Source organism: Aotus nancymaae, unplaced genomic scaffold (genome assembly GCF_030222135.1).
Source record: "Aotus nancymaae isolate 86718 unplaced genomic scaffold, 86718_ANA_hifiasm-v0.15.2.pri h1tg000007l, whole genome shotgun sequence".
NCBI lineage: Eukaryota > Metazoa > Chordata > Mammalia > Primates > Aotidae > Aotus > Aotus nancymaae.
In genome coordinates this window covers 66449354-66474111 of record NW_026988418.1, presented here as the reverse complement: position 1 = coordinate 66474111, position 24758 = coordinate 66449354, and the positions used below count along the sequence as shown (strand labels likewise).

The following is a 24758-nucleotide window of genomic DNA, read 5'->3' as shown; positions in this document are numbered from 1 at the left end:
GTGGGCTCATTTAGATCTCTTTGAGCTGATAGAATGCACGGATGCAGTACTGGAACTGCAGGTGGTACAGGGTATGGGGAAATGTAACGTACTCACTAGGGACCTCTCACTATCTCAGTGCAGGGACATGCTCCTGCCCTTTCATCTTCCATGTTGAAGTTTTGCAGCAAATTCTTCCTGGAAGCAGGACTGATCACTTACTTTAAACCAAAAGTTAACAACAAATAAAGGTGAAAAAGAAAAATAAAATTGGTCAGGATCCCCGAGTTTAAAATAATTATTCTACCATATCAACAATTTTCTGTACAGCTCTCTAGAATTTTTATTTAGACAGAAATTGTTTTAAAAAGAAAGACCTTCTACATATTACTTTGAAACCAAGGTTACAGTAGCTTTTTGGCCTGCTTGGCGCGGCTTTCTCCAACTCTCTTCTTCTTTTCAGTCTTTGAAATACCTGTCCCTGCCAGTCTCCAAGTGCCCCTAGTTACAGGTCAGCTCCACACTGAAGGGGAGGAGCTACTTCCTAGGGTCTCTTCCCAGCATCACAGCCCCACATCCCAGCGACCAACGGTGTTATATGCCTGGGGGCCAAAGAGGACCCTAATTGCTTTGTTTTGTGCCATGTGAATACTATGTTCAACAGGATGGCTGGTGGACGGGAGACATGTTTGACTTTGATTGGATTCATTCTTACCTGTCTTAAAATGGTGAGTTCATCATTCCAATTACCTGCAATTATTTAGGGGAAAAAGAAAAGACACCTTCTTTTTCTCTCCTTTTTTTGAGGAGTTGGGAAATGGGGAGATGATAGAAATAGAAATACTTTTGGTTCGTACCCAGGTTGCATATGCTTGCATGTTTGAAATTTAATGCCATATAATAGAGAAAGAAAACAAGATTATCATTATATTTTAAGAACAAAGATTTTTGAAAAATCTGTCAGCAGCTACTGACTTGGTTCAATAGGCAAATTCAAAGGGAAAAAAATGAAATAGTAATGGGATCTGCTCCAGCCTCTAAATTCTATTTAGAGTTGCTTTGTGGTAGATTTGGGTGCTGGGAAATGATTTGTGCAGATAAACAATTGCGTGGATAGAAAAACTGCTCACATTAGGTATAAAAATGTTGTGATTAATTTATTACTGCTTTTATTCATGCTTTACATTTGCTCAAGTGGTGTTTTTCTGTATGGTTCTAATTTTCTCAACTTTCTTTTTCAGGTTGCTTCATTAAAATCAGGTACAATTTTCTGACATGCAAGTTTCTCTTCCTCGTATTTGATTTTAATTTCCATTGTTAATTCACGGGCTACCCTGAAGTGTAAAGGATAGATGAGGGAAAAAAAAACCAACATTTTCTGAGCACTCACTGGGTGCTAAGCACTATATTGGGTCTTGGGGAGATGATAATTGGTAAGACAAATAAATGGATTGAACTTGAAAGATAATATTTATAAAGTGTTCTTACTGAGTACTGTAATGTATAGAGTCATGTAGGCATGCATTTTCTCATATACAGTTAGCCATGTGTGAAATATTACAATGATTATCACTTCATTAAGATATTTTACAGAGTCTAATTTATATAAATGTTCTTGTTTATTTCTGGGGAATTAAAGGAAAAAATGAGAAATGTTAGATTTGATTAAATTGTCAATTTTCCCTACTTTAAAAAGGGCTTTATACTTCTAATATTGCATATTTAAAATATAGACAATAGTCACTCAGAGCGGAAAGGGGACCCTCTTTTAAAAATATTTGATCTCCATCTTTCTTGAGTAGATAACTGAAGGCAAAAGTAATTTCTCTAGAGGCCCCTCCCAGCCCACTCGTGGTATAAATCTAAGTATCTGCAAAGGAAATTTATTTTTAGGAGGATTTAGTTTATCTGTAGGAATCACATAATATCAACCATATCACCAATAAATTCTCATAGTGATTCAACATAAATTGGAATAATTTTTATTTATTATTTTGTCTACACCACAGAAAAGGAAATGAAATTAAGACAATTTAAAAATTTGACATAGATACATGTCTGAGCCATGAAATTTCATAAAATTCGTGCATATATAGTAAGTTTTTTAAAATTACTATTTCCTGGCCAGGTAGCAAGGCTCATGCCTGATTATAGCCAAGATGGGAGGATCGCTTGAGGCTAGAATTTCAAGACCAGCCTAGGCAACATAGCAAGACCCCATCTCTTTAAAAAATTAGTATTTCTTGCTTTATTCTTATTTACTTGTCTTATTCTTGAGAGATCTTTAGGATTAGCCAGGAAACTATAGGAAGGACTGCTTGGCCGTATACAAAGTGGCTTTTTAAATAAGTGGCCTTTGGGTGAACAAAATCTAACTCTGTTGTTTCTTACATGGTCCCAGCATACCCAGGACACACCAAGCCCTCAGAACAGGCCCCGATCCTCATAGCATCTGCACTATTCTAGAGAAGTGGTGGGTCAGGCTAAGCTGCTGCTGCTGCTGCTAATTGAGTTGTCCTGGCTTTCCAATAGGTGGGATGTGTTACACTGTATAGGAGGTTTCACTTTGGTTGTGTGTATTTTGATTCTCTTTGGCCTATGGTATTGCTGTGTATCTGTGTCTGGTCACTGTGGGCTCATTTAGATCTCTTTGAGCTGATAGAATGCACAGATGCCCAGATGCTGAGAATCAAAAGGTTTCATTTTTGACTGATCAGAGTTGTTGGTTGCATATCTAGGGAATAAAGTTTTCTCTTTCATGAGTCCAGTCAGTGGGCTAAACATAGAAGTAAGAAAGAGTAAGGAAATGCTGCTACTTTATGGAGTCTTACACTCAAACTTCTCATCTCTTAAAGGGCAACATACTACAAAAGTGTTGATCTTCTTTCACTGTTGATGCTGGTCAGAGCCTACCCTAAAACCAGAGGTAAAACAGACAGTCTATCTCTCCAGCTTGTGTTTGCCCCACGCTCCTCAGAATCCCACTTTCACAGGACCCCTCCATTGCAGTGCATATGGTCTGGCTTTTCCAAACCCATAAAAATTTACTTGTCTTGGCTCATACACAAACATGTGTGTGCATGAGCACACACACACACACACACACACGTGTACATATTTTCCAAGTGCCCTAACACACACTATTTCACTTAATCTTTACAACAATCCTAAAATGCAGATATTTTACATTTCAAAGTAAATCCTAACATGTAGATATTTATTATCTGTATTTGCCAAGGAAGGTAACAAGTCCAGAAGAGGTACAATGACTTGCATGCCTTCACACACAAAAGTAATAGCAGGGCCAGGGCTCAAACCCAGAGTTCCTAAATCCAAATCCTTTGCTGTTTTCCCACCACACAACCCCGAGTTTCATTCTGCTGTATTGGCTTCCTGCATGATGACTTCCAAGCAAATGTGCCTCTCCTAGATCAATTCCATGAGGCCAGTGTTGTGGAGCCCTCAGGCCCCATGACAGACCTGTGGGGAAAGTCTGTGTCATGCTAACCTTTTAGATGCCTTTCAAATCACTCCGTGAATGCATGATCAGCCTCCTGTGTCCGTGGCTAGTTTGGTTGTCATTTTCCCAGGAAGTCAGTTTATTCCAATGAACAGGACTGGTAACATAGGGGATAAGATTGAATGTGGGGACAGAGGAAACAGAAGGAGTTGAGAGACACCAGAAAATTAGAGGAAAGAAGGCATATAGCACAGGATAATTACCTGGGGGAGCAGAAGAGGGGTGTGTGTGTGTGTGTGCCTGTGTTGAAAGAGAGAGTGCCTGTTGGGGCTTTCTGTTCCTCAGAGGAGAGAGAGAGCATAGCCCTTTCCTACAGAATTGGCTTCCACTGACAAGTGGCTATGATGAGCAGGCCTGTTACTTTCCCTCAGTATACATAACTGTCGTAATTTTCTTTCAATGGCAAAAGAGACAATCCTGGGTGATGTTCAAGGAATGTCTGGCCAGGGCACAGAGGAGACTTTGTTCATTTTTGCAGCATGGTTATTTCTGAGATGCTGCCAAAGCTAACTCTGGGCTATTGGTACAAAAAGAGAAGGTTGTCTGTATCTTGCACATGGGGACTTGGCTCTGGGAGAAGGGGAACTGATACTGGAGAATCACCTGTCTGTCTTTACTCCTTCTCCGTCTTTGCCCTATAGTTCTGCTTGTTTGTCTTCCTTTTAGTTTTGAATTTGGCCTATAGTGATTTTACCTAGCAAGTGGAGTACATTAAACCTCAAAGGCCAAATGCCAGTTTCAAATAAAACCCAGCTATTTTTGTTTGACCTTTTCTTCCATTTGGATCTCCTATATCCAAGACATTTTTGCGTCTATGAAATTTTGTAAAGTAGTCTATCTGATTACGGTGCTGTATCTCCTGCTCCACACTCCCAAGTGTAGGAATGCCTTGTGTAAGTGCAGGACATAAGCATTCATATCTCCCTGGCAAACCATAGCCTGGGCTGTCGCATTCTTGTGCTGAGGCAGATATTTTGATAGAGAAATGGGGAATAAAGTTTACTTTTATTTTATATGAAAGAATCTGAGAATTCTTCCACTCTGATAACATGATAACATGAAAGAAAGTGCTACTGAGTAATTATAACAAAGAACTCGATCCTCCCTCCTTCCTCCATTGTATTAAATGTTATCTGGAAAACGTGCAAAGTACGTGAGAGAGTGACCACAGCCACGAGGCAGAGGCAGGGGAATGGAGATGGGTCCAGCTGGAGGCCGTGGGACGATCGTGGGACCCAGAGGGGAGATCAATGGCAAGGCAGCCTGCAAAATTTACAGAATGCCCAACTAGGGTAGAATCTTCTGGAAGAAAGCCTCTCAATTATTCTCTCTCTCTTCCCAGACTTCTTTCCTACGTAATTACTTCCCATTCTTATTTAGCTGTTTTAAAGGTACAAAAAGTGCAAATTTCTCCACAGGCAACTGGGGAAAACTTTGAAATCTCATCCCTGAATGAGAGGGTTGAGCTTTCTAGATCTCTTCTGGAGAGTAGCTTAGTCTTTGTTTTTCTGTTTTTCCTTGATCTGGATAATAAGGGCAAAGCTTATGTCTGAAGGAAGGCATGAGAATGATTTATCTTGAAGAGTAAAATGATGAAAGAAGTCACCCTTGTAGGTATCTTGGCTAATGTATAACTCTAAAACCTCTTTCAGCTCCGGAAATACCCACTATTGATCAGGCATATTCAAAAATCAGCAACAGTATCACTGTAGAATGGGCTACAGTGCCGGGTGCCACCAGTTACCTCCTCACAGCTGAAGATGGGAACACGGTCATTGAAACCATGGTGGCCAATTCCCCAGGCACTGTGACGGGACTAAAGGCTGCAACCTTGTATGAAATCACCATCAGATCCATCAGCGCTGCTGGGAGAAGCCAGGCATCACCTCCAAAGCAGGCAAAGACAGGTGGCTGGATGGATGCTCATCCTCCGTTGAGTGTTTGCTTGTGACTTGGATCAGTTATTCTGGTGCTGCAAATGCAGAATGTGATTTGGTGTCACATGAGTGCCTACAATTCAGGGCCCAGAAGTGAAAGCTACCAAATGATGCTTTTTGAGAATTCAGCTATCTGTGGAGGAGGTGGCATTTAAATGCCAGATGCTTTGCTTTGGAAAATAAAGCCCATTTCTGGGCATCTTTAAAAGCATCCCAGCTTTTAAATCTCTGAAATACGGATTTCTGGTGTTAACATGCCAAATGAAGAACACGTAGAAGGGATTTTGCTGCACTCTGACCATATGGCATATAGGTTAACAAAACAAATAAAGCATTTATAGTTTGTCATCAGCATTACTGAAATTGATTTGATAAAGTTGTACCTAAGCATATTTCTGACAAGTTATGTGTATATTAAAATAGTGTGACCCATCATTTCCCCGTTGATTTATATTATGATTATAGGACTGTTTTATCTAATTTCTGACCAACTTCCGGTTAAAAGATATTTAGAGTTTCTCTGTTTCCCATTCCTCTGCCAAGTCATTTATGATTAGTATTCACTTAAATAGCAATTATTTAATGAAACTCTGTTGTGAATCCTCCTATAAAGCAAATAATTATTGTATAATATGGATAGCCAACCACAATTCACTTACTTCTAAATTTGAATTATCCTCTATTGGACTTTGGTAACACAAATGCATGCGTTTTTTTTTTGTTTTTTTTTTTTTTAGTGTTGGCTGCACCAATTCTAGAAGTAAGCTCTCCAAGTTCAGACTCCATTCTTGTGCAATGGGAAGCTGTATACATGGCGATTGGATTCTCTGTGTCTATTATGCGAGCCAATGGCTTGGGGAGTATATGGAAAGAGAATACTACAAACACCTCCTTGACATTCACCAGTTTAGAAGCCGGGACTCTCTACACCATAAAGGCCTATGCATGGAATGCCAACGGAATCCCTGGGGATGACTCCACCTGCAATCAGAGAACAAGTAAGAACTTCTCAGCTCAGCCTCAATCTTACTTTTGATTAACGAGGGGGGCTGTGCGTTGCAGCCATTAAGAGCAGTGTTACATGACAAGTGCAGAGCAGCTGGCAGCAGCTATTTAAATTTATTATGAAGTTATTTATAGTGCCTTGTCTATTTCTCCTTGGTAGTTTAAACGCTTCCTGCATGGATAAAGGAATGCTACTCAGAATGCACACAGCATGGCACGACCCTCAAATATCCAACTCAATTTCAGCATTCACATTTGACATCACACAGAAAAAGATAATTCTTGTTAGGTTTGCCCATCACCCCTTGTCCCTTACTGGGTTCAGGCCAATATAAGTAAGTATAAGAATTGGGCCAAATAGGAATTCATTTATTCAGCAGATATTGAGTGAGTGTGTGCCAACGTTGAGCTGGGATTGTTCGACAGACACAGCAGCAAGCAAAGCAAGGTTTCTGCAGGCACAGTGCTTGATGCTGCAGTGAATTCGTGTTATTCAGGTCTGTTTCCCAGAGGTCTTAGCTTGGGTCTGAAGCCAGCACAGGGCTTCCCACTACTGCTCCTCCAGCTGTGGGGAAAAGCTGGAGCTTGGTGTGCATTCTCTCACCGTCCCACCCAGGGGTCTCCCGAGCAGAGGACCCTGCAGCATTACAACTGGAGGTCCAAATTGAGCTGCTGGAGTGAGCCAAGAGAATGAGAGAGAGAGTGAGAGAGAGAGAAAGAGAGGTGGTTTTTCTTTTCTTGAGGCAGAGTAAGCCATCCACTGGCAATATAACCTTAACAGATAGGAGACTCTCACCAACCGGATTAGCTGTTTCACCACTTGGGGAGGACTCAGGAAAGGATGGAAAGAAACCAGAAATGTTCTCTCTCCAGCGTTCCCTACATTTGGAGAGGTATGGAAGTCCCATAGTCTATGGGTCAAGGCAGAATGCAGGGAGAAGAAAGGGGTTTGCCTATTATACTATTTCCCTAGGGAGGTAGTATAATCATAGCCCTGAGGTGATTCATGACAGGATTGGTGAGTCAGGATGTCTGTGATGAGTCAGGATGTCTGCCGCAAGTCAGTCTCCCTTGACCTTTTCCTAAGCTGGCTTGCTTTCTTTCTTCCCTTATCTTCCCTTCCCGTCCTTCCCTTTCCTTTCCCTTTCACATTGCTTTTTTCTTTCCACATTTGTTGAGGGCCCACTATGTGCTGGGCATAGGTTAGCTGATGGGAATACAAAAGCAAATACAGCATGATCCCTCCGTTCAAAGAACGAATTATGTCAAAGGAGAGACCAGCAGTGAGTCAGCATTTCCAGTTCCACCTGACCAGTGCTTTGCCAGAAGGCTGCAGACACAGCAAGGCACAGGAGGGAGCATCTTCATCGGGCTGGGGGACTGAGAGAGCATCCCACATAATAACTCGTTTCTGAACGACTTCGCCTTCATAGGTTTCCCCATGTTCTACAAAGCTTTACAGAGTTTAGATTTCACCTCTGGATTAGTTTCCTAGGGCTGCTGGAACCACAAACTGGCTGGCTTGAACAATAGAAATGTTTGGTTTCATGGTTCTGGAGGCCAAGAGGTCTGAAATCAAGGTGTTGGCTACGTTGGTTCCTTCTGAGGGATGTGAGGAAGAATCTGTTCCAGGCCTCTCTCCTTGGCTTGTGGATGGCTATCTTCACATTCACATGGAATTTTCCCTACATGTGTTTATCTGTGTCCAAATTTCTTCTTTTTATAAGGAAATCAGCCATATTGGATTAGGTCCCACCCTAATGATCTCATCTTAACTGATTACATCTGCTATGACCCTATTTCCAAATAAGGCTACATTCTGAGGGTACTGGGGGTAAGAACTTCAACATACGAATTTGGAGGGAACCCAAGTCAACCCCTAACAACCTCTCACTGCTCTACCTATTTTTCCTAGTTCTCCCATGCCCCCTGTGGGAAAAGCAAGTTGCCCTAAAACACTGCAGGTTATCCCTACCAGCCTTGGGCCCAGCACTTCCCTAAAGCAAACCTGCCTTTGCAGACAAGCTGACCATGGGGACTGTCAAGGTGGCCCACAGGAAACACATGGCAGGTTCCTGGCTTACGGAGAAGGAGTTAGGTCCTCATGTCCTCAAGTAGACCTTCCCTGTTTATCCCATACATGTCCAGAGGTTGCTGGTCTCTGCTCACAGATTGTCTAAGCAGTTTCCTAAGGGCTGCTGGGTGGGCGTTATTACAGCACAGATTCCAAGGAACCGAGGCCAATTTCTCCTCTCCCCAGGCCAGGACACCTCCTTGTGCTTTTTTAATGTGGTAGCTCTTAAGAAAGGAAGGCATATTTTCAAGAATGTAGGGTTAAGTGTTTTGGAGACACTAAAAGACTGCCTTAATATGTGAGCATCACACTTGATACCTTCCTTCCTTCCTTTTGATGATGGATGGAAAGAAAATATGCTCCTCTAGAAACAATTATGACCTAAAAGCTATTGCAGTAAGAGTTGTAGCAGAGGTCAAAAGTAAAGAAGGGGTATGTTCAGTTTCATTGATCAATAACAGAAAATATTTGACATATCACTTAATAATAACATACCCACGTGGCCCTTTTAGTTGTTCCCATTTATAATTTCATTTAATTATATTTTTCTTTTTCTTTTTTTAACATCTCCTGGTAGCTGGTATGTAGCTATTATATGGTGAGGTTTTGTTTTATTTTGTTTACTTATTTATTGATTGATTGATTTATTGATTTAGAGATGGAGTTTCGCTCTGTCACCCAGGCTGGAGTGCAGCGGCATGATTTCAGCTCACTGCAACCTTTGCTTCCAGGTTCAAGCAATTCTCCTGCCTCAGCCTCCCAAGTAACTGGGATTACAGGCGCACGCCACCACACCCAATTAATTTTTGTATTTTTAGTAGAGACAGGGTTTCACCATATTGGCCAGGCTGGTCTCGAACTCCTGACCTTGTGATCCACCCGCCTCAGCCTCCCAAAGAGCTGGGATTATGGGCATGAGCCACCTCGCCCAGCCTCATTTAATTATTTTAACTACTTATTAAACAGTGTATTAATTCATTCAAAATATGCTTTTTAGCACCTATAGGTGTTAGGCCTTGATCTTATTAGATCTATTTACATATGAGAAAAAAATAATAAAAAGAATTAATAATATGGTCAAGGTCACACAACTTATTATGAGTTTGCGTAGTAGCAAATGTATTACCAGTTCCCAGGCATCATCCTAAACCCCAATTTTATGCTTTAAACACTTGTAATTATCCAACTCTTGGGTACCTTATTCTCCAGGCTCTGCAACATTGTAATGCCAACTCTTACTTCATTTGTAAGGTTACTACAAAATCTTAATTGTTTCTCAAAAATGTAGGTCCTCGGGCCCCTGCCAACATTCAAGTCTCTTTCGATAGTGGGGCTCTGAAGGCGTCTTTTTCATGGGCACCAGCAGAAGGAGCTTTCAATTATACTGTGATGGCTTTGAGTGACTCTTCAGAGCTGACCTGCAGTACAACTTTGAGCTCCTGCACCATCTCTTCCCTCCAGTGTGGAACTGAATACCTGATTTCAGTTTTAGCAAGTAATGATGCTGGATCTGGCAAATCATCCTCAGCAGTGACCCTGAAAACTGGTATGTAAGCAAGAATGAGATTGCTGTAGGGCTTGCAGCAGTGACTGCTGTAAGGGAGCCATTCACTGACAATGTTCCTGAACACTCTGGAAAAAATGAAAACGAAAGCCTGGTCTAAATGAAAGCATTGAGTTGGACATTCTCATGAGTTTGAATAATATTGATAGTGAAGCAAGATATTGTGCATTGCAACAAGCACTTTGTGGAAAATTAGAAGGCCTGGGATTCTATTCCAGATCTTTCATTAATAGTTTCTTCTTTTTCCTTTGTAAAGCTGTGAAAATTCTAAGATGTGGTTTGAGTTATACACAGCTCTAACTGTTCATACAGATAACTGCCTCTTCTTTACCATCATGTCTCGTGACCTAGGTTTGGTGGGAGTTGCCATTTTTTTCAGATAAAGATAGGATATTTCTAGTTCTCAATATATGTTTAGATATTTTTCCATTTTCATTCTTTTTTTTTTTTTTTTTTTTTGAGACGGAGTTTCGCTCTTGTTACCCAGGCTGGAGTGCAGTGGCGCAATCTCGGCTCACCGCAACTTCCCCTTCCCGGGTTCAAGCAATTCTCCTGCCTCAGCCTCCCGAGTAGCCGGGGCTACAGGGGTACACCACAACACCCAGCTGATTTTTGTATTTTTAGTAGAGTTGGGGTTTCACTATGTTGGCCAGGATGGTCTTGATCTCTTGACCTCATAATCCGCCCGCCTCGGCCTCCCAAAGTGCTGGAATTACAGGCATGAGCCACCTCATCTGGCCCCATTTTCATTCTTATCAGAGAGATAACAACATACACATGTTGAGGTTGACTCCTCTATTTAGAATTATCTATGTGTTTTGAGGATGGAAACTAACACTTAATGAAACTAGCATTTAATGAAGACCTACTGTGTTTCTGGCACTATAAGTATATTATTTCAGTTAAATCTTACTCAGTGAGGTAGATTCTATTATCTTCTTTTTTAGACAAGAAAATTGAAGCTCAGAGAAGTTACATAATTTTCCCAAGGGCACACTGATCATGAGCAGTAGAGATGGGATTCAAGCTGCTCAAGTTTGCCTAATTTCAATGCTTAAAGCCAAAGAACATGTCGGCAATTACAATAATGTCTACTTTATCCAACAGTCAGTTATGTCACTCTAAGTTTAAAAAGCTTCTCAGCAGGAAGAAAAGGAGCTGTCACTAAACTCATGCACTCCATTCCACAGGAAAAAAAAAAGATACAGCTATTCTCTCAGGCCCGAACTTTCTTATAGTTGTGTTAGATTAAGGTCAATGATAACAAACTTGATGACTTGGCTTCTCTTTTGATAACTATAATTTAATGTGGGTGGTACATTAGAAGTGATTATGAGGACAGCATAGCTGAGAGTGGGAGAAGAGAGAAAAAAACACTTTCAAAAGCATAGCAGTTCTGAGTTAGGCAGTTAGGCATTTAATGTAGGGGAGAACCGTGCAGTGTTTTTTAATCTTGGATGCACATTAAGAGCATCTGGGGAGCTTTTATAAAATCCCAATACCCAGGTCCCACTTAAGACCAATTGGAGTTGCTGGGAATAGAATCTGGATATGAATAGTTTGTAAAAGCTCCCCAGTTGATTCTACTATGCAGTCGGGGTTAAGTGCCATTGAAATAGTCCTTCACACTTATGGGTCCAGGAGGTTCTAATGTAGTCTGTGTATAACACAGTCATGATCATGGGGATGACCTTGACTTATCAATAAAAGAACTATGTTTACAAAGTACTATGTGTTTCCTGGGGCCAAATATGTAACATATTTTGGGAAGATTTCCACTAGAGAAGACTAAAATTTTTGAAGCTTAGCACTTGAATGAACCAACTTTATTTGAATTCATTCTTTCAGAAGATTTTGTTCCGTCAATAAATGAGGCATTATGTGGATAAATGAGGTATTGCCTTAACACAGAGAAACAGTCAATGTTAACCAAATTAATCCATGACTGTTTTTGACGTAGTCTAGCATTTATTGTGTGAGATAAATTTTAGGACATCTCCTGGATTTGTACTGAGTTATACATACTATTTGATTTGTTCCTTATTCACAGCATCTAGTATGTTAACTCTATGCTTAAGATGCTCCCTGGAGGATGTAATGGGCATGAGAATGTATTCTGTCATTCAATGCATGAGAGGCTGCAGTTAGAACTTTCCGGGTTGCACACAGTGGCTCATGCCTGTAATCCCAACACTTTGGAAGGCCAAGGCAGGTGGATTGCTTAAGTCCAGGAGTTCGAGACCAGCCTGGGCAACATGGCTAGAACCCATCTCTACAAAAAATACAAAAGTTAGCCAGGTACGGTGCATGCACCTGTAGTCCCAGCCACTCAGGAGGCTGAGGTGGGAGGATCACCTTAGCTTGGGAGGCAGAGGTTGCAATGAGGCTGAGATCGCACCACTGCACTCCAGCCTGGGTGATAGAGCAAGACTTTGTCTCAATTAAAAAAATGATAATAATTAATATTAAAAAAAAATTAGGCTGGGCACATTGACTCACTCCTGGAATCCTAGCACTTTGGGAGGACAAGGTGGGAGGATCACTTGAGGTCAGGAGTTCGAGACCAGTCTGGCTGACATGGTGAAACCCTGTCTCTACTAAAAGTACAAAAATTAGTTAGGCATGGTGGTGCACACCCGTAGTCCCAGCTACTCAGAATGCTGAGGCAGGAGAACCACCTCAGCCCAGAGGTGGAAGTTGCAGTGAGCTGAGATCATGCCACTACATTCCAGTCTGGGCAACTGAGTGAGACTCTGTCTCAAAATAAATAAATAAATAAATTTTTAAAAAGTTTTTTTTAAAAAAGAACTTTCCATGCCATGGAGACTTTACATATAAACCCCCAGAAAGACCTCGTTCCATTCCTTCCTACTTATGTGATCTTGGACAACTTACCAACCTCTACAAGCCTCAGTTTCCTCAATTGTAAGATGATAATAGTTGCTGGAAGAATTAGAGAAAATATTAATATCAAACACAATAAATGATGTCTATATTTTAATCTCTAAAACAGATAACTTCTGGGATATTCATTATTCTACTCAAGCCAGACTAGCTTCATCTCTGGATGAGTCAAATATTTCAACAAATAATCTAACAATGAAAATATTCATGCCTTAAGATGAATATGAATCTCTGATGGCCGATTATTTCAAACCATATTTCATTTACCAAGAGAATGTGACCGGTCGTTAAAATTTGTTGTAGTGGTTTGGGGCCTGTAACATAGCCTTTGTTCCTATAATGAAAATGTTCTATGCTTCCAGTGCACAGTTTTGCATTTTGCGCACCACATTCAATCTGTCACAAAGCTCAGAGTTGCTGATTTGGGTTGTATTGAAATCTTGGATAATTGCAAAGATGCAAAGAAAATCTCCTGAAGCAGTCTCATGATTGCTTATTATTGATCATTTCCTAGTTGCTTGTGCACCTGGAAGAGTGATGATCCAAGAAGATCCCCCTGGCCACCTGTCTGTGACTTGGTCCAATGTAGATCTGGGTGACTACTATGTGGCCTTTGTGAAGAGTGATGATGGCTTGGAAGTCCACTGCAACACATCTCTCACTCAGTGCAATTTCTTATCTAAGTGTGGCTTCACTTATTTTATTAGTGTTTTTGCCTATAATAAGGCGGGGCAAAGTCCTTTGGGTGACATATTCAATTATACCACAGGTAAGTCCCATTTGATGCTTGTCAAGGGAGTTCTGAGATCACTAACCTCAGCAGCAGAATGGATCACCTATTGCACTAACTGACCTGCCACCTGGGAGTCATTCTAGGGCCAAGTACAGAAAGTAATCTCTTATCTCACATTCTTTCCAGAGTAGGGAATTTTGGCTTTGTGGACCCAAGCATAACAAGAATGCAAGGTTTCAGAGTGAAAAGAGGAGAACTGTAGTTGTTCAATCTTGCTCTGAAAAAATCCACAAAGATGTACTCAGTGAGTGTTCTAGCATGTGCTGCTGCCAAAGAAGAGGCAGTGCCTCTGTTTCAGGAGGTCACTTTTTCCGTGAGACCAAGACAGACATACAATGGCCACGATGTTACATGGTATGGAGGGCTTTGGAATAGGACACCTGGGTTTACACCCTAACTTGACCACTAATTCATTCCTTCAGTAGGGACAATGATGTCTATCTACCTTGCTAGTTCCTTAGCATTCTCCACTGCAAAATGGGACAAATCATGAGAACATGAATGTGAAAAAGTCTTGTATGTGATAAAGCGTGATGCAAATATTTTTATTAGCATCACAATTGCTGTTGCTATTATTCTCCTCCACCAGGCTTGCTTTTTTTTTTGAGAAAGTGTCTCACTCTGTCACCCAGGCTGGAGTGCAGTGGTGCTATCTCAGCTCACTGCAACCTCTGCCTCCTGGGTTTAAGCAATTCTTCTGCCTCAGTGCAACCTCTGCCTCCCAGGTTCAAGCAATTCTCCTGCCTCAGCCTCCCAAGTAGCTGTGACTACAGGCATGTGCCACCACACCTGGCTAATTTTTTGTATTTTTAGTAGAAATGGGGTTTCACTTTGTTAGCCAGGATGGTCTCTATCTCCTGAACTTGTGATCCGCCCGCCTTGGCCTCCCAAAGTGCTGGGACCACAGGCGTGAACCACCACACCCAGCCTGGCCTTGATATCTTGTACAAGGCAGGAATTATGTCTTATTTTATTTATCTCTTCATCCTCAATACTTATAAAAGTGTGATCAGCATATGGGAGATGCTCAGGTTTTGAAGAATGAGTGGAGTGATTTAAAATTGAATAACTGCATTACAAAGAAGAATACTCAAACATAATTATATAAAAGTCTAGCTGAATTACAGTAAATTTTGCCAGGACAGGGGATCTAAATCATTGGCTTTTTCAGAATTTGGAATAAGAGGCTATTGACAAGGTCCTAACACAGGAGGGCCCTCCAGAGTGGCCTTGAACTGGATCTTGAAGAATGAATGGGAATGTATGTGAGGCAAGAGCATCCCAGGGAAACTCCAAGCTGAATCAGACATTTGCCAATGGGATTCTTCAGAGTCTCTTAAGACCTACCTATATACGGCGGGCACAGTGGCTCATGCCTGTAATCCCAACACTTTGGGAAGTCAAGGCAGGCAGATCGCTTGAGGTCAGGAGTTAAGACCAGCCTGGGCAACACGGAGAAACTCTGTCTCTGCAAAAAATAGAAAAATTAGCCAGGTGTGGTGGCATGTACCTGTAATTCCAGCTATGTGGGAGGCTAAGGTGTGAAAATCACTTGAACCCTGGGAAGTGGAGGTTGCTGTGAGCTGAGATCATACCACTGCACTCCATCCTGAGTGACAGAGCAATACCCTGTCTCTTTAAAAATAAATAAACAAAAAATTACATATATAACTGTGATCCCCACCCCCTAGCTTTATTTGATTTAGTGTCTAGAAAGGCTGACAGAATCTGAGAAGTTAGACTACATAAGATATTGCCAGGCAAAAGAGGGGAAAGGCTTTCCAGCAATCTTGTCTGCATGGAGAATGAGGGTGCACGTGGTGTGGGGAATTGAGGAGTCTGGTATGGCGGAAAGTCAGGGGAACGCAGCTGAACCTTACAGCTTGTGATGGCCTTGAATGTCATGCTGAGGATTTACCCTCTATGCAGTGGCAAATAGGCCAAGACTGGACCTGGACAGACCCATAGGGGGTCACTGTAGTCATTAGGGAGGGCAGTGGCAGAGGTCGTGGGCATGGGAGGTAAGGACTCAGTGTCCCCCTGGCTGCATTGCTCTTGATGGGACCGCCATTTTCCCTCTGCTCCTGCTTTCAGCTCCCTGTTGCCCTAGTGACATTAACCCGGTGTTGGTGTCCAGTGACAGAGTTGAGATTGTCTGGTCTCCTGTCCGTGGTGCCGAACTCTATGAAACCAAGGCTGTAGATGGGTATAACGTGGTTGAGTGCAATGACACTGCTCCTGCGTGCACCCTTTCAGCTCTAGAGTGTGACACCAAGTACAACATCACTGTGTATTCCTTCAGTGAAGTCCGAGGCAGCAATATGTCATGTACTCCTCAGTTCATAACCACAGGTAAGGCACAGCATCATCTCACTCACTGGTGTCTGAATGATTCACCCCAGCTGTGAGCCTCAGGATGGGCATTCAGTGAGACCAATAAAAAAGTTAAATGCCATTAATCAATATTTGTGGGGACCAATAGACCCCCTGTTGTATGAAGGAGAGGCAGAGGAAGTGGAAAAAAATGAAAACAAAAGGGGAGATGGTGGGGCGAGTGGAAGGTTTTGGCAATGATTACCTCAGCCATTCAGTTCCTCCTATCTTTAAGGAGCCTGCCTGTACTCACACCATGAAGGTTTTTAGATGTGTACCTTATTTACTTTCGCTTTTGGCGTTCACAATGCTCTTAAACATTTTCCAGCTAGTTCAATACTATATGAACCCAATGCCCTGTGTTCATGTCAACAGTTTTCCACACATAGGCACTATTATTTTGGCCTGCATACATGGCGTGGTTGAAAACTATGATGATCTCATTGAGGGGTAAATCAATTTTGGACCAAATGGCACATGTGATATTTTTGACTTATGCTGTTTCAATTAATACTCTAAAATCTCTTAGCTCCTTGCAGTCCTGAAATAAAAAATGTTTCAAGGGATGCATTCTCCATGATTAACGTACACTGGCGCTCCACTAATGATGATGCTACTTACACGGTGACTGCCCAGGGGGAGAAAGGACTGTATCAGTGCAGCAGCATGGGAGAGTCCTGTACCATGGGGGGCTTGCCCTGTGGCTCAGTGTTCTCTGTCACTGCTGTGGCCGAAACACAGGCAGGACGGAGCCTGCCCAGCTACAGTGTGCCCCTGGAAACTGGTATGTAGCAACCACCAGCCTGAATGTTGACTTCGGTGGGGTCCTTAGGAAGTGTTTCAAGATGTGAACTCCCTTATTTAATCTACCCTCACTGCAATAGAAATACATTAAACTCAGAGACATGTTAAAGAGTCCTGGTCATAGAAAATAAAATTTTCAATATTTTACAGGTTCTGTAAAAATATCCTCAAGACTAGTACATCCATTCACTGGCATCAGAGAAGGAATACTTACTCATTCTGCAAAACATTTATTTGGATTCATATTCCCCTATGATATAATCTATCAAAACAGCTAACAAATGAGTAGCCACCTAAGCTGGGTTGTTACTTCTTTGGCTCAGCCCTTTCAAATTTTTCTCTTTAAAAAATGCTTTCTGACTTTCAGTTTCCTGATAGGTAAAGGGGAGATAATGGCCTCATAGGGTGGTTATGAGTATTAAATTGACTAATGCTGCTCTGCACTCAGCATAGTGTCTGATACATAGCAAGAGCTCCATAAAAGAAAACTACTATTACATCATAGCATTGTGTGTGAATGAAACGTGGCAAATCACTTCAAGCCTTTGGACATCATTTTTTTTCTTATATATAGTGATACATAGTATTTTGGACTGTAAAAGTTGAAATACCTAAACAAAGAAAGCAGCAGTAGGATAGAGACCATACAAAATACTGTATACTTGAAGAGGTTGGGTATCCTATATTCTGGGTAATGGGTCCCTGAAAATCAAGATGCTGTGGTATTGTAAGCAGCTAAGAAATTAAGCTTTTATATCGGTGATGTACTATGAAATTTTCAAGAAAGGCAAATTATACTTAATTGCTAATGCTATGAAATATTCTATTGGGAGAAGTGAATGCAACCGTTGCTTTGAAATTTGCAATCAGAATTGGTGAAGATGGGGGCAACAAAGGATTTCTTTCTTATTCTGAAAAAAAAAATGGTGGAAACTTTCAACAGCCAGTTGGTGCAGTGAATTCATGGGGAAAGACCCACTATATACAGTGAATGTTACATGACGCATCAGAGGAAATGAACAAAAAGAAATGGAAAGTTTGGGGAATGTAGGATATTGAGTAAAACACAGGCAAAATACCATTCCTTGTCATTTCTCACAGATAATCTTCAATGGAAATAAACCTCCAGTTCTTTTTCTTTTATCCCATTTCAGCGCCGTGCTGTCCAACTGGTCTGACGGTGACTCAGATCACCCAGTCAGTAATCAACGTGAGCTGGACTATTGGGACGGTGGCTCAAACCCATGTTGCAGTTCTGGAGTCACACACTGGACAGTCTAAGTGCCACACTCATCAAAACCACTGCCTCCTGGGATGCATCACATGTGGCATCAATTACACGATGACATTAAAAGCAATTAGCGCCACCGGGTTGGCTGCGGATTGCTCCTCCTTAAGTTATTTCTCTAGTAAGTGAATTCTAGCTCTGGAGTATCAGTAGGGACTTGACTATTGTAAATCCAGGCATAAGCCTTTCCTCCTTGTTTAAAAAGATGCTGCATCTCTACCTAGTTTGACTTATAAGTTCAGATTACCTTCTAAAATGGTTATAGTTTTCCCTTTGACTTAGAGCCTCAAAGCTTCAGAGCCTTCTGTTGGTAGTTGGTGAATTAACTCCCCTAGTAACAATGTTCATGTTTGCTTTTTCTGAAGGGACCATGCGTCTTTAGATGACACAGCTACCTGCAACACAGAATAACTCCGCCTGGCAGAGTTTACTGAAAGCATTAGAGCACACATTTTATTTGGTTTGCATTTTTTTCTTCTCATTATTATTATGCTACTACCTCTCTTTTCTAAGCTCCTTCAGCTCCTTCAATGGTTTCTTATTTCAACAGGCAAAGAGAGCAAAGACATCTGTCTACTGACAGTATTGTACCTTGTTCTTCACAAAGACCAAAACCATTAGGGAATAGCAGGGGAAGGTAAAAGCAGTGCGAGGTTACCAAATAAGATTTCTCTTGCATGATTCTAATCCACTGAAGTGGCTACTTATAGCATGGTTTTGAAAAAACTTGTGAGGATGCTTCTCAGGCTTAAGGAGAAAGAGTACAATGATCAGTTACGCCTGCCTGGGGCATGAGATGCAAGAGCTGGAATACAATTTTGGCATCCCAGAGGTAGTAGAGTCTTAATGGGGAGTCAAAATTAGACAGGGATTCATGATTTTTTTGTTTTTTGTTTGTTTGTTTGTTTGTTTGTTTTGAGACAGAGTCTCACTTTGTCACCCAGGCTGGAGAGCAGTGGTGTGATCTTGGCTCACTGCAACCTCCACTCTCTGGGCTCAAGCAATTCTCCTGCCTCAGCCTCCCGAGTAGCTGGGATCACAGGCACCTGCCACTATGCCTAGCATAGAGACAGGGTTTCACCATCTTGGCCAAGCTGGTCTTGAACTCCTGACCTCATGGTCCACCCTCCTTGGCCTCCCAAAGTTCTGGGATTACAGGCGTGAGCCGCCATGCCCGGCCAACATGGATTTTTATAAGCTGTGTTGCCTAATCTTCCCTGATTCTGTCTCCTCATTGAAAAGACAGGAACAGTAATATTTTCCTAGTGTATCCTTCAAAGTCATTTTGAGAATCAAAATAAGTCATAATGTGAAAACATTCAGAACATGCTACACATACGTCAGCTGGACTGTATTTCTTTTGAGCCATTATCTTGTATTGGATTAACTGCCTAAGTTCTCACCTTGAGAGCCAGTTCTCAGAATATGGCCTATTGCTTACTCTTTACATAATAAATCAAGTAAGCCTGATTATAACAACATTTAAAAATTATACAATAGAATCTTTAACTTAGTTACTAAGGAATCCATTTGGTGCCCTTATTGGCACCTAATGTGTGGCTTGCTCAAGGTATTTAGAAAAGGATAAAAATACAAATGAACTACAATGGATGAAGCGTGAACCAGCAAACTTGGTCACTGGCATGTTGTATAAATGGCTGCACCCAAGGTGTCATGCTACTCAGCTCAGCAAAATTGTTTTTTTCAATTAGGGCTAAATGCAGTTAATTATATTTAAGTTTAATCCCACGAAAATCAAATGAAACCAGGGCACTATGAGGGATCTTGACAAGGATGCTGTGCCTTTGACTCACAGTTTGAGTCATGTACAATATGTATCTGCCAATTTGTGGACCTTTCTGACTCACCATTGTTCTATATTAAAAATTCATACCACACGCCACCTTCACACATGGATTTCTTTTTCTTTCCTTCTTTCTTTCTTTTTCTCTCTTCTTTTTCTTCTTTCCTTTCTTTCTTTTCTTTCTTTCTTTCTTTCTTCCTTTCCCTCCTTCCTTCCCTCCTTTCCTTCCTTCCTTCTTTCCTTCCTTCCTTCCTATTTTTTGAGACAGGATCTCACTCAGTCTCCTAGGCTGGAGTGAGTGCTGTGGCACAATCATAGCTACTGCAGCCTTGAACTCCTGGGCTCAAGCCATCCTCCTGCCTCTTCCTCCTAAGTAGCTGGGACCACAGGTGTGCACCACCACAACTGGCTAATTTTTTTTTTTTTTTTGTAGAATCAGGGTCTCCCTATGTTGCCCAGGCTGATCTCAAATTCCTGAGCTTAAGCGATCCTCCTGCCTTGGCCTCCCAAAGTGCTGGGATTATAGGGATGAGCCATCGTGCCCAGCCACCCATGCATTTCTGATTATGTGGCCCACTATGGAAAGAACTTGAGAACCCCTTCAAATATTGCTCTGACCTAACCAGTAATTAACCCTGTTATTTAGAAGAGTTCACTTATATTTTTTCCCTGCAGTGTGATTAAGGCTATGTTTGGATGATGGTGGAATAAAACAAGTGATTTTGTGTTTGTTTATTTTTATTGCCTAGGTGCCTGCTGCCCTTTGGGGGTGAAATTATATCGATTGGGCCCTAATGGCATCCGAATCTACTGGCAAGCCTCCAGGGGCTCTGCCAATTACAGCACTGACCTCTATGGCTCCAAAGGCATTTTCACGTGCACCCCAAGTGCTGGCCTCAGTTTCTGTGATGTCGCTGAGATACCCTGTGGGGATGTATACACTGTGATGGTCTCACCAGTTGCTGAAACAGGATTGAAGCTTACTTTCTGTCCAAAAAAAATATATTCAGGTAAAGCAAGTTATGACAGTTTATCGAAAAGTAACCCTTAATTCAGATCTGTGAATTAAGAATCAAAGCAATCAAACTTATTTGCTATGTAGGAAGAACACAGAGGGCATGAAATTTTTTTTTTGAGATAGCGTCTCAGTCTGTCACCCAGGCTGGAGTGCAATGGCAGAATCTCGGCTCACTGCAACCTCCACTTCCCAGGTTCAAGCAATTCTCCCGCCTCAGCAACCTCCCAAGTAGCTTCGATTACAGGCATGCGCCATAATGCCCGGATAATTTTTGTAATTTTGTAGCAACGGGGTTTCACCATGTTGGCCAGGCTTGTCTTGAACTCCTGACCTCAGGTGATCCACCTGCCTCGGCCTCCCAAAGTTTTGGGATTACAGGTGTGAGCCACCATGCCCGGCTGAGGGTATAAAATTTCTACACAGTACAGGCAGATTCTGGCTGTGGAAGACCCCAAGCTTCTTTGGAATTGCGATGCTTTATTATTATTTAATTTAGAGATTATCTTCTCTGTTCCACTCCTCCCCTTCCTAAAAAGGAATAGATACTTGCTGCTTAACTAGTGAAGCAAATTTAAGATGATTTTCTGCTTTGAGATTTAGGGATCAAATTTTAACATAGTCTTATTGATAATGTAGACATCCTGGGACGTTGGAAATTAGAAGACTTGAACTTTTATTTGCACAGACTGAGAATTATGACTGAGGAAAAGTTAGAGGATTAGAAAAAATGAATTTACAAATCACAGGCCAGGCTTGGAAATATGAGTGGGCAGACAGTCTGTGATCACAAAACATGGCTGTCAGCAACTGCCATCTCACCAGAGCTGGCAGGAAAACATTAGCAATTCTCCTGCTGTGTTCCAGCACCTTCTGCTACCTTATCCAGGGCACAGTCATATATTTTTCATATATTCCTGGAAGAAAAGAGATGACGAAGCCCTAGAATTTTGCAGGTGGATAGAGAAAAAACAAACAAACAAACAAACAAAAAGAATAAATATTGGCTCACAAACCTTTACTGATAGCCAGAATCTAAAATTTCCAATGATATGTAGGTGACAAGAGGTTCAGATGGCCCTTGGTGATGGAAGGAGGCCAGTTCCTCCCAAGGGGGTATTCTCATTGTCCCTGGCTGTCATGCTCTGATTCTTTGGTTTTCCATTATTTGGTCCACAGGACAAGTTGGCCCAAGGCATAGTCCTATCGGAAGGGACAGGAATAGGTTTCTGGAGTAAGGATGAGCTCTTAGGAAGATAAGTCTACCGCTCAGTAACAATACTACATTATATCTGCATAATATTTTATAATTTATTGAGTAGTTTCATATTATATATCTCATTCAATGCTCAAAATATGCTATGCTGTAGGCGCAACAGATTTTATTATCTCCACTTTATAAATGAGAAAACCGAAGCTCAGAGGCCCCCAAATCTCTATCTACAACTCTTCTCTTCTCCTGACCCCTAAATCCATATTCAAATTTGATACCTCCAGCTGGAGGTGCCCATGCATTTCAAACCCCTCAGGGCCAAAAGGAACTCCTGATCCTCTGCTGTTTCTGATCTTCCTCCCATCGTCCTTGTTTCAGGTACACTAGCTAAAAACTCTGGAGTCAACTTCCATCTCCCTCACCCTCCGTATCTAAGTAGTCTCAAATTCTTGTCCTGGTCACTTTCATGATGGTTCCTAAATCCACCTTCTTCTCTTCATTCCCACAGCTACTGCTATGCCTCAGGCCCTCACCACCTCTCCCCTAGACTACTGCCCCAGTCCCATCTCCCTATCCTCACTCCAGCCTCCGTACTGTTACCAGAGTTGTCATTCCAGGACACTGGTCCAATTGTGTTACTTTATGCTTCCAGATCTTCAAAATCTTTCCATTTCCCCATAGGATAACATTCAATCCTCTGAGCATGCTGTTCAAAGTCCCTTATAATCTGTCCCCTGTCTATCTATACCTGCACTGTCCAATAGAAATTTAATGAGTCATGTATGAAAAATTTAATTTTCTTGTAGCCATATTAAATAAGTTAAAAAGAAAGAGGTGAAATTAATTTCATAATATATTTTAGTTAACCCAATATATCCAAAATATTATCATTTCAACATCTAATCAATATAAAAATTATTAATAGATATTTTACATTTTTTCATACTGTCTTTGAAATCTGGTGTGTCTTTTGCACTTACAGCACATTTAGTTCAAACTAGCCATGTGTTCAATAGCTACTTAAGTGTCTACCATACTAGACAGAGAAATTTTTTTGTGTGTGGGTTTTTTTGTTTGTTTTTTATTGAGACAGGGTCTTGCTTTGTCATCCAGGCTAGAGATCAGTGGCACAATCACAGCTCACTGCAGCCTTGACCTGCTGGGTTTGCGTGATCCTCCTGCTTCAGCCTCCCAAGTAGCTGAGACTATAGGCATGCACCTATTAGACTATAGGCTAATTTTTAAAAACTTTTTATAGAGACAATGTCTTGCTATGTTGTCCAGGCTGGTCTCAAACTCCTGAGCTCCAACAATCCTTTCACCTCGGCCTCCCAAAGAGCTGGTATTACAGGCATGAGCCACTGTCCCTGGCCTGAACAGAGAAATTTTAGGCTCATTCCACATCTGTCCTGAGAGGACACTACTCTCTAGTCTAGGTATCTGGCATCATTCATGCATGCTTGCTCCTGCTGCACACAACTCCTATGCTATATCATGTTCCTGAGCTACTGCAGTGCTCTTTTGTTTGACCAGAATTCCACCCCCGCAAACACCAAGAAAACTCTACCAGCCCCAATTTTCCTTGTCTGTGAAGCCTTCTCCAATTCTCATAAGCTGAGTTGATCCTCTCTCTCCCCGTTTTATGAACCCCCCAGCACCCTATCTGCACTGCAACACATTACTGTGAACTGAATGCATGTTACTTCTCCTAATAAATGATTATCTTTTTGACTCCCAGTATGTAGCACATAACTGTTGCCTGATATATTTTAAATTTAAAAAAGAATGAATCAATGAATTTATGCACCAAAGATCATACAGCTAAATGAGCGATGGAAGTCTTGTTCTTTCTCCTGCTCCATGCCCACAATTTCACCCTTAGAGAGTCATTCCTCTGAAGGCTAGTTAGCCACCAGAAGTCCTTGCGAGTTAGAACTCAAGCTCTTTGATGGAATGCTATCTCAAGTCTGCAGCCATTTCAGCTTAGTAACATTAGGTATCTAGACTCAAATTAGGAAATCCTCCTTTGCTCAGTGTCCCTGGTAAAAGCCATACATTTGGAAGATGTTTTTTGGTTTTGTTTGTTTGCAATATCAGTGCTGCCTTACTCTGATAATCAGGACAATATTGTAAATGACAACAACCAATATTTATTGAGTGCTATGTGCCAGGCACTATTCAAGGGGTTTATGTATATTAACTCAGTCCCTATAACAAACCTATGAGATTGGCATTCTTTTTTGTTTGTTTGTTTTTTCTTTTGAGATGGAGTCTCACTCTGTCGCCCAGGCTGGGGTGCAATGGGGTACTCTCAGCAAACTGCAACCTCCGCCTCCCAGGTTCAAGTGATTCTCCTGCCTCAACCTCCTGAGTAGCTAGGATTACAGATGCACACAACCACGCCCAGCTACTTTTTGTATTTTTTGGTAGAGACGGGGTCTCACCATGTTGACCAGGCTGGTCTCAAATTCCTGACCTCAGGGGA

General features: G+C 41.6%; 1 protein-coding gene across 1 annotated transcript in view; it reads left to right on the top strand.

Annotated features, from left to right (window-relative positions):
* The first annotated feature begins 618 nt into the window (after nt 1–618).
* Nucleotides 619–24758, top strand: part of FNDC7 (fibronectin type III domain containing 7) — a 29431-nt gene continuing 5291 nt past the window's right edge. Inside the window, exons 1-10 of the mRNA XM_012468023.2 lie at nt 619–707; nt 1221–1239; nt 5152–5406; nt 6174–6434; nt 9804–10061; nt 13498–13752; nt 15871–16128; nt 16679–16933; nt 18108–18362; nt 20795–21055. Of these exons, the coding sequence (XP_012323446.2) occupies nt 633–707; nt 1221–1239; nt 5152–5406; nt 6174–6434; nt 9804–10061; nt 13498–13752; nt 15871–16128; nt 16679–16933; nt 18108–18362; nt 20795–21055 (2152 nt within the window). The 5' untranslated portion in view covers nt 619–632. The remainder of the gene's footprint in view (nt 708–1220; nt 1240–5151; nt 5407–6173; nt 6435–9803; nt 10062–13497; nt 13753–15870; nt 16129–16678; nt 16934–18107; nt 18363–20794; nt 21056–24758) is intronic.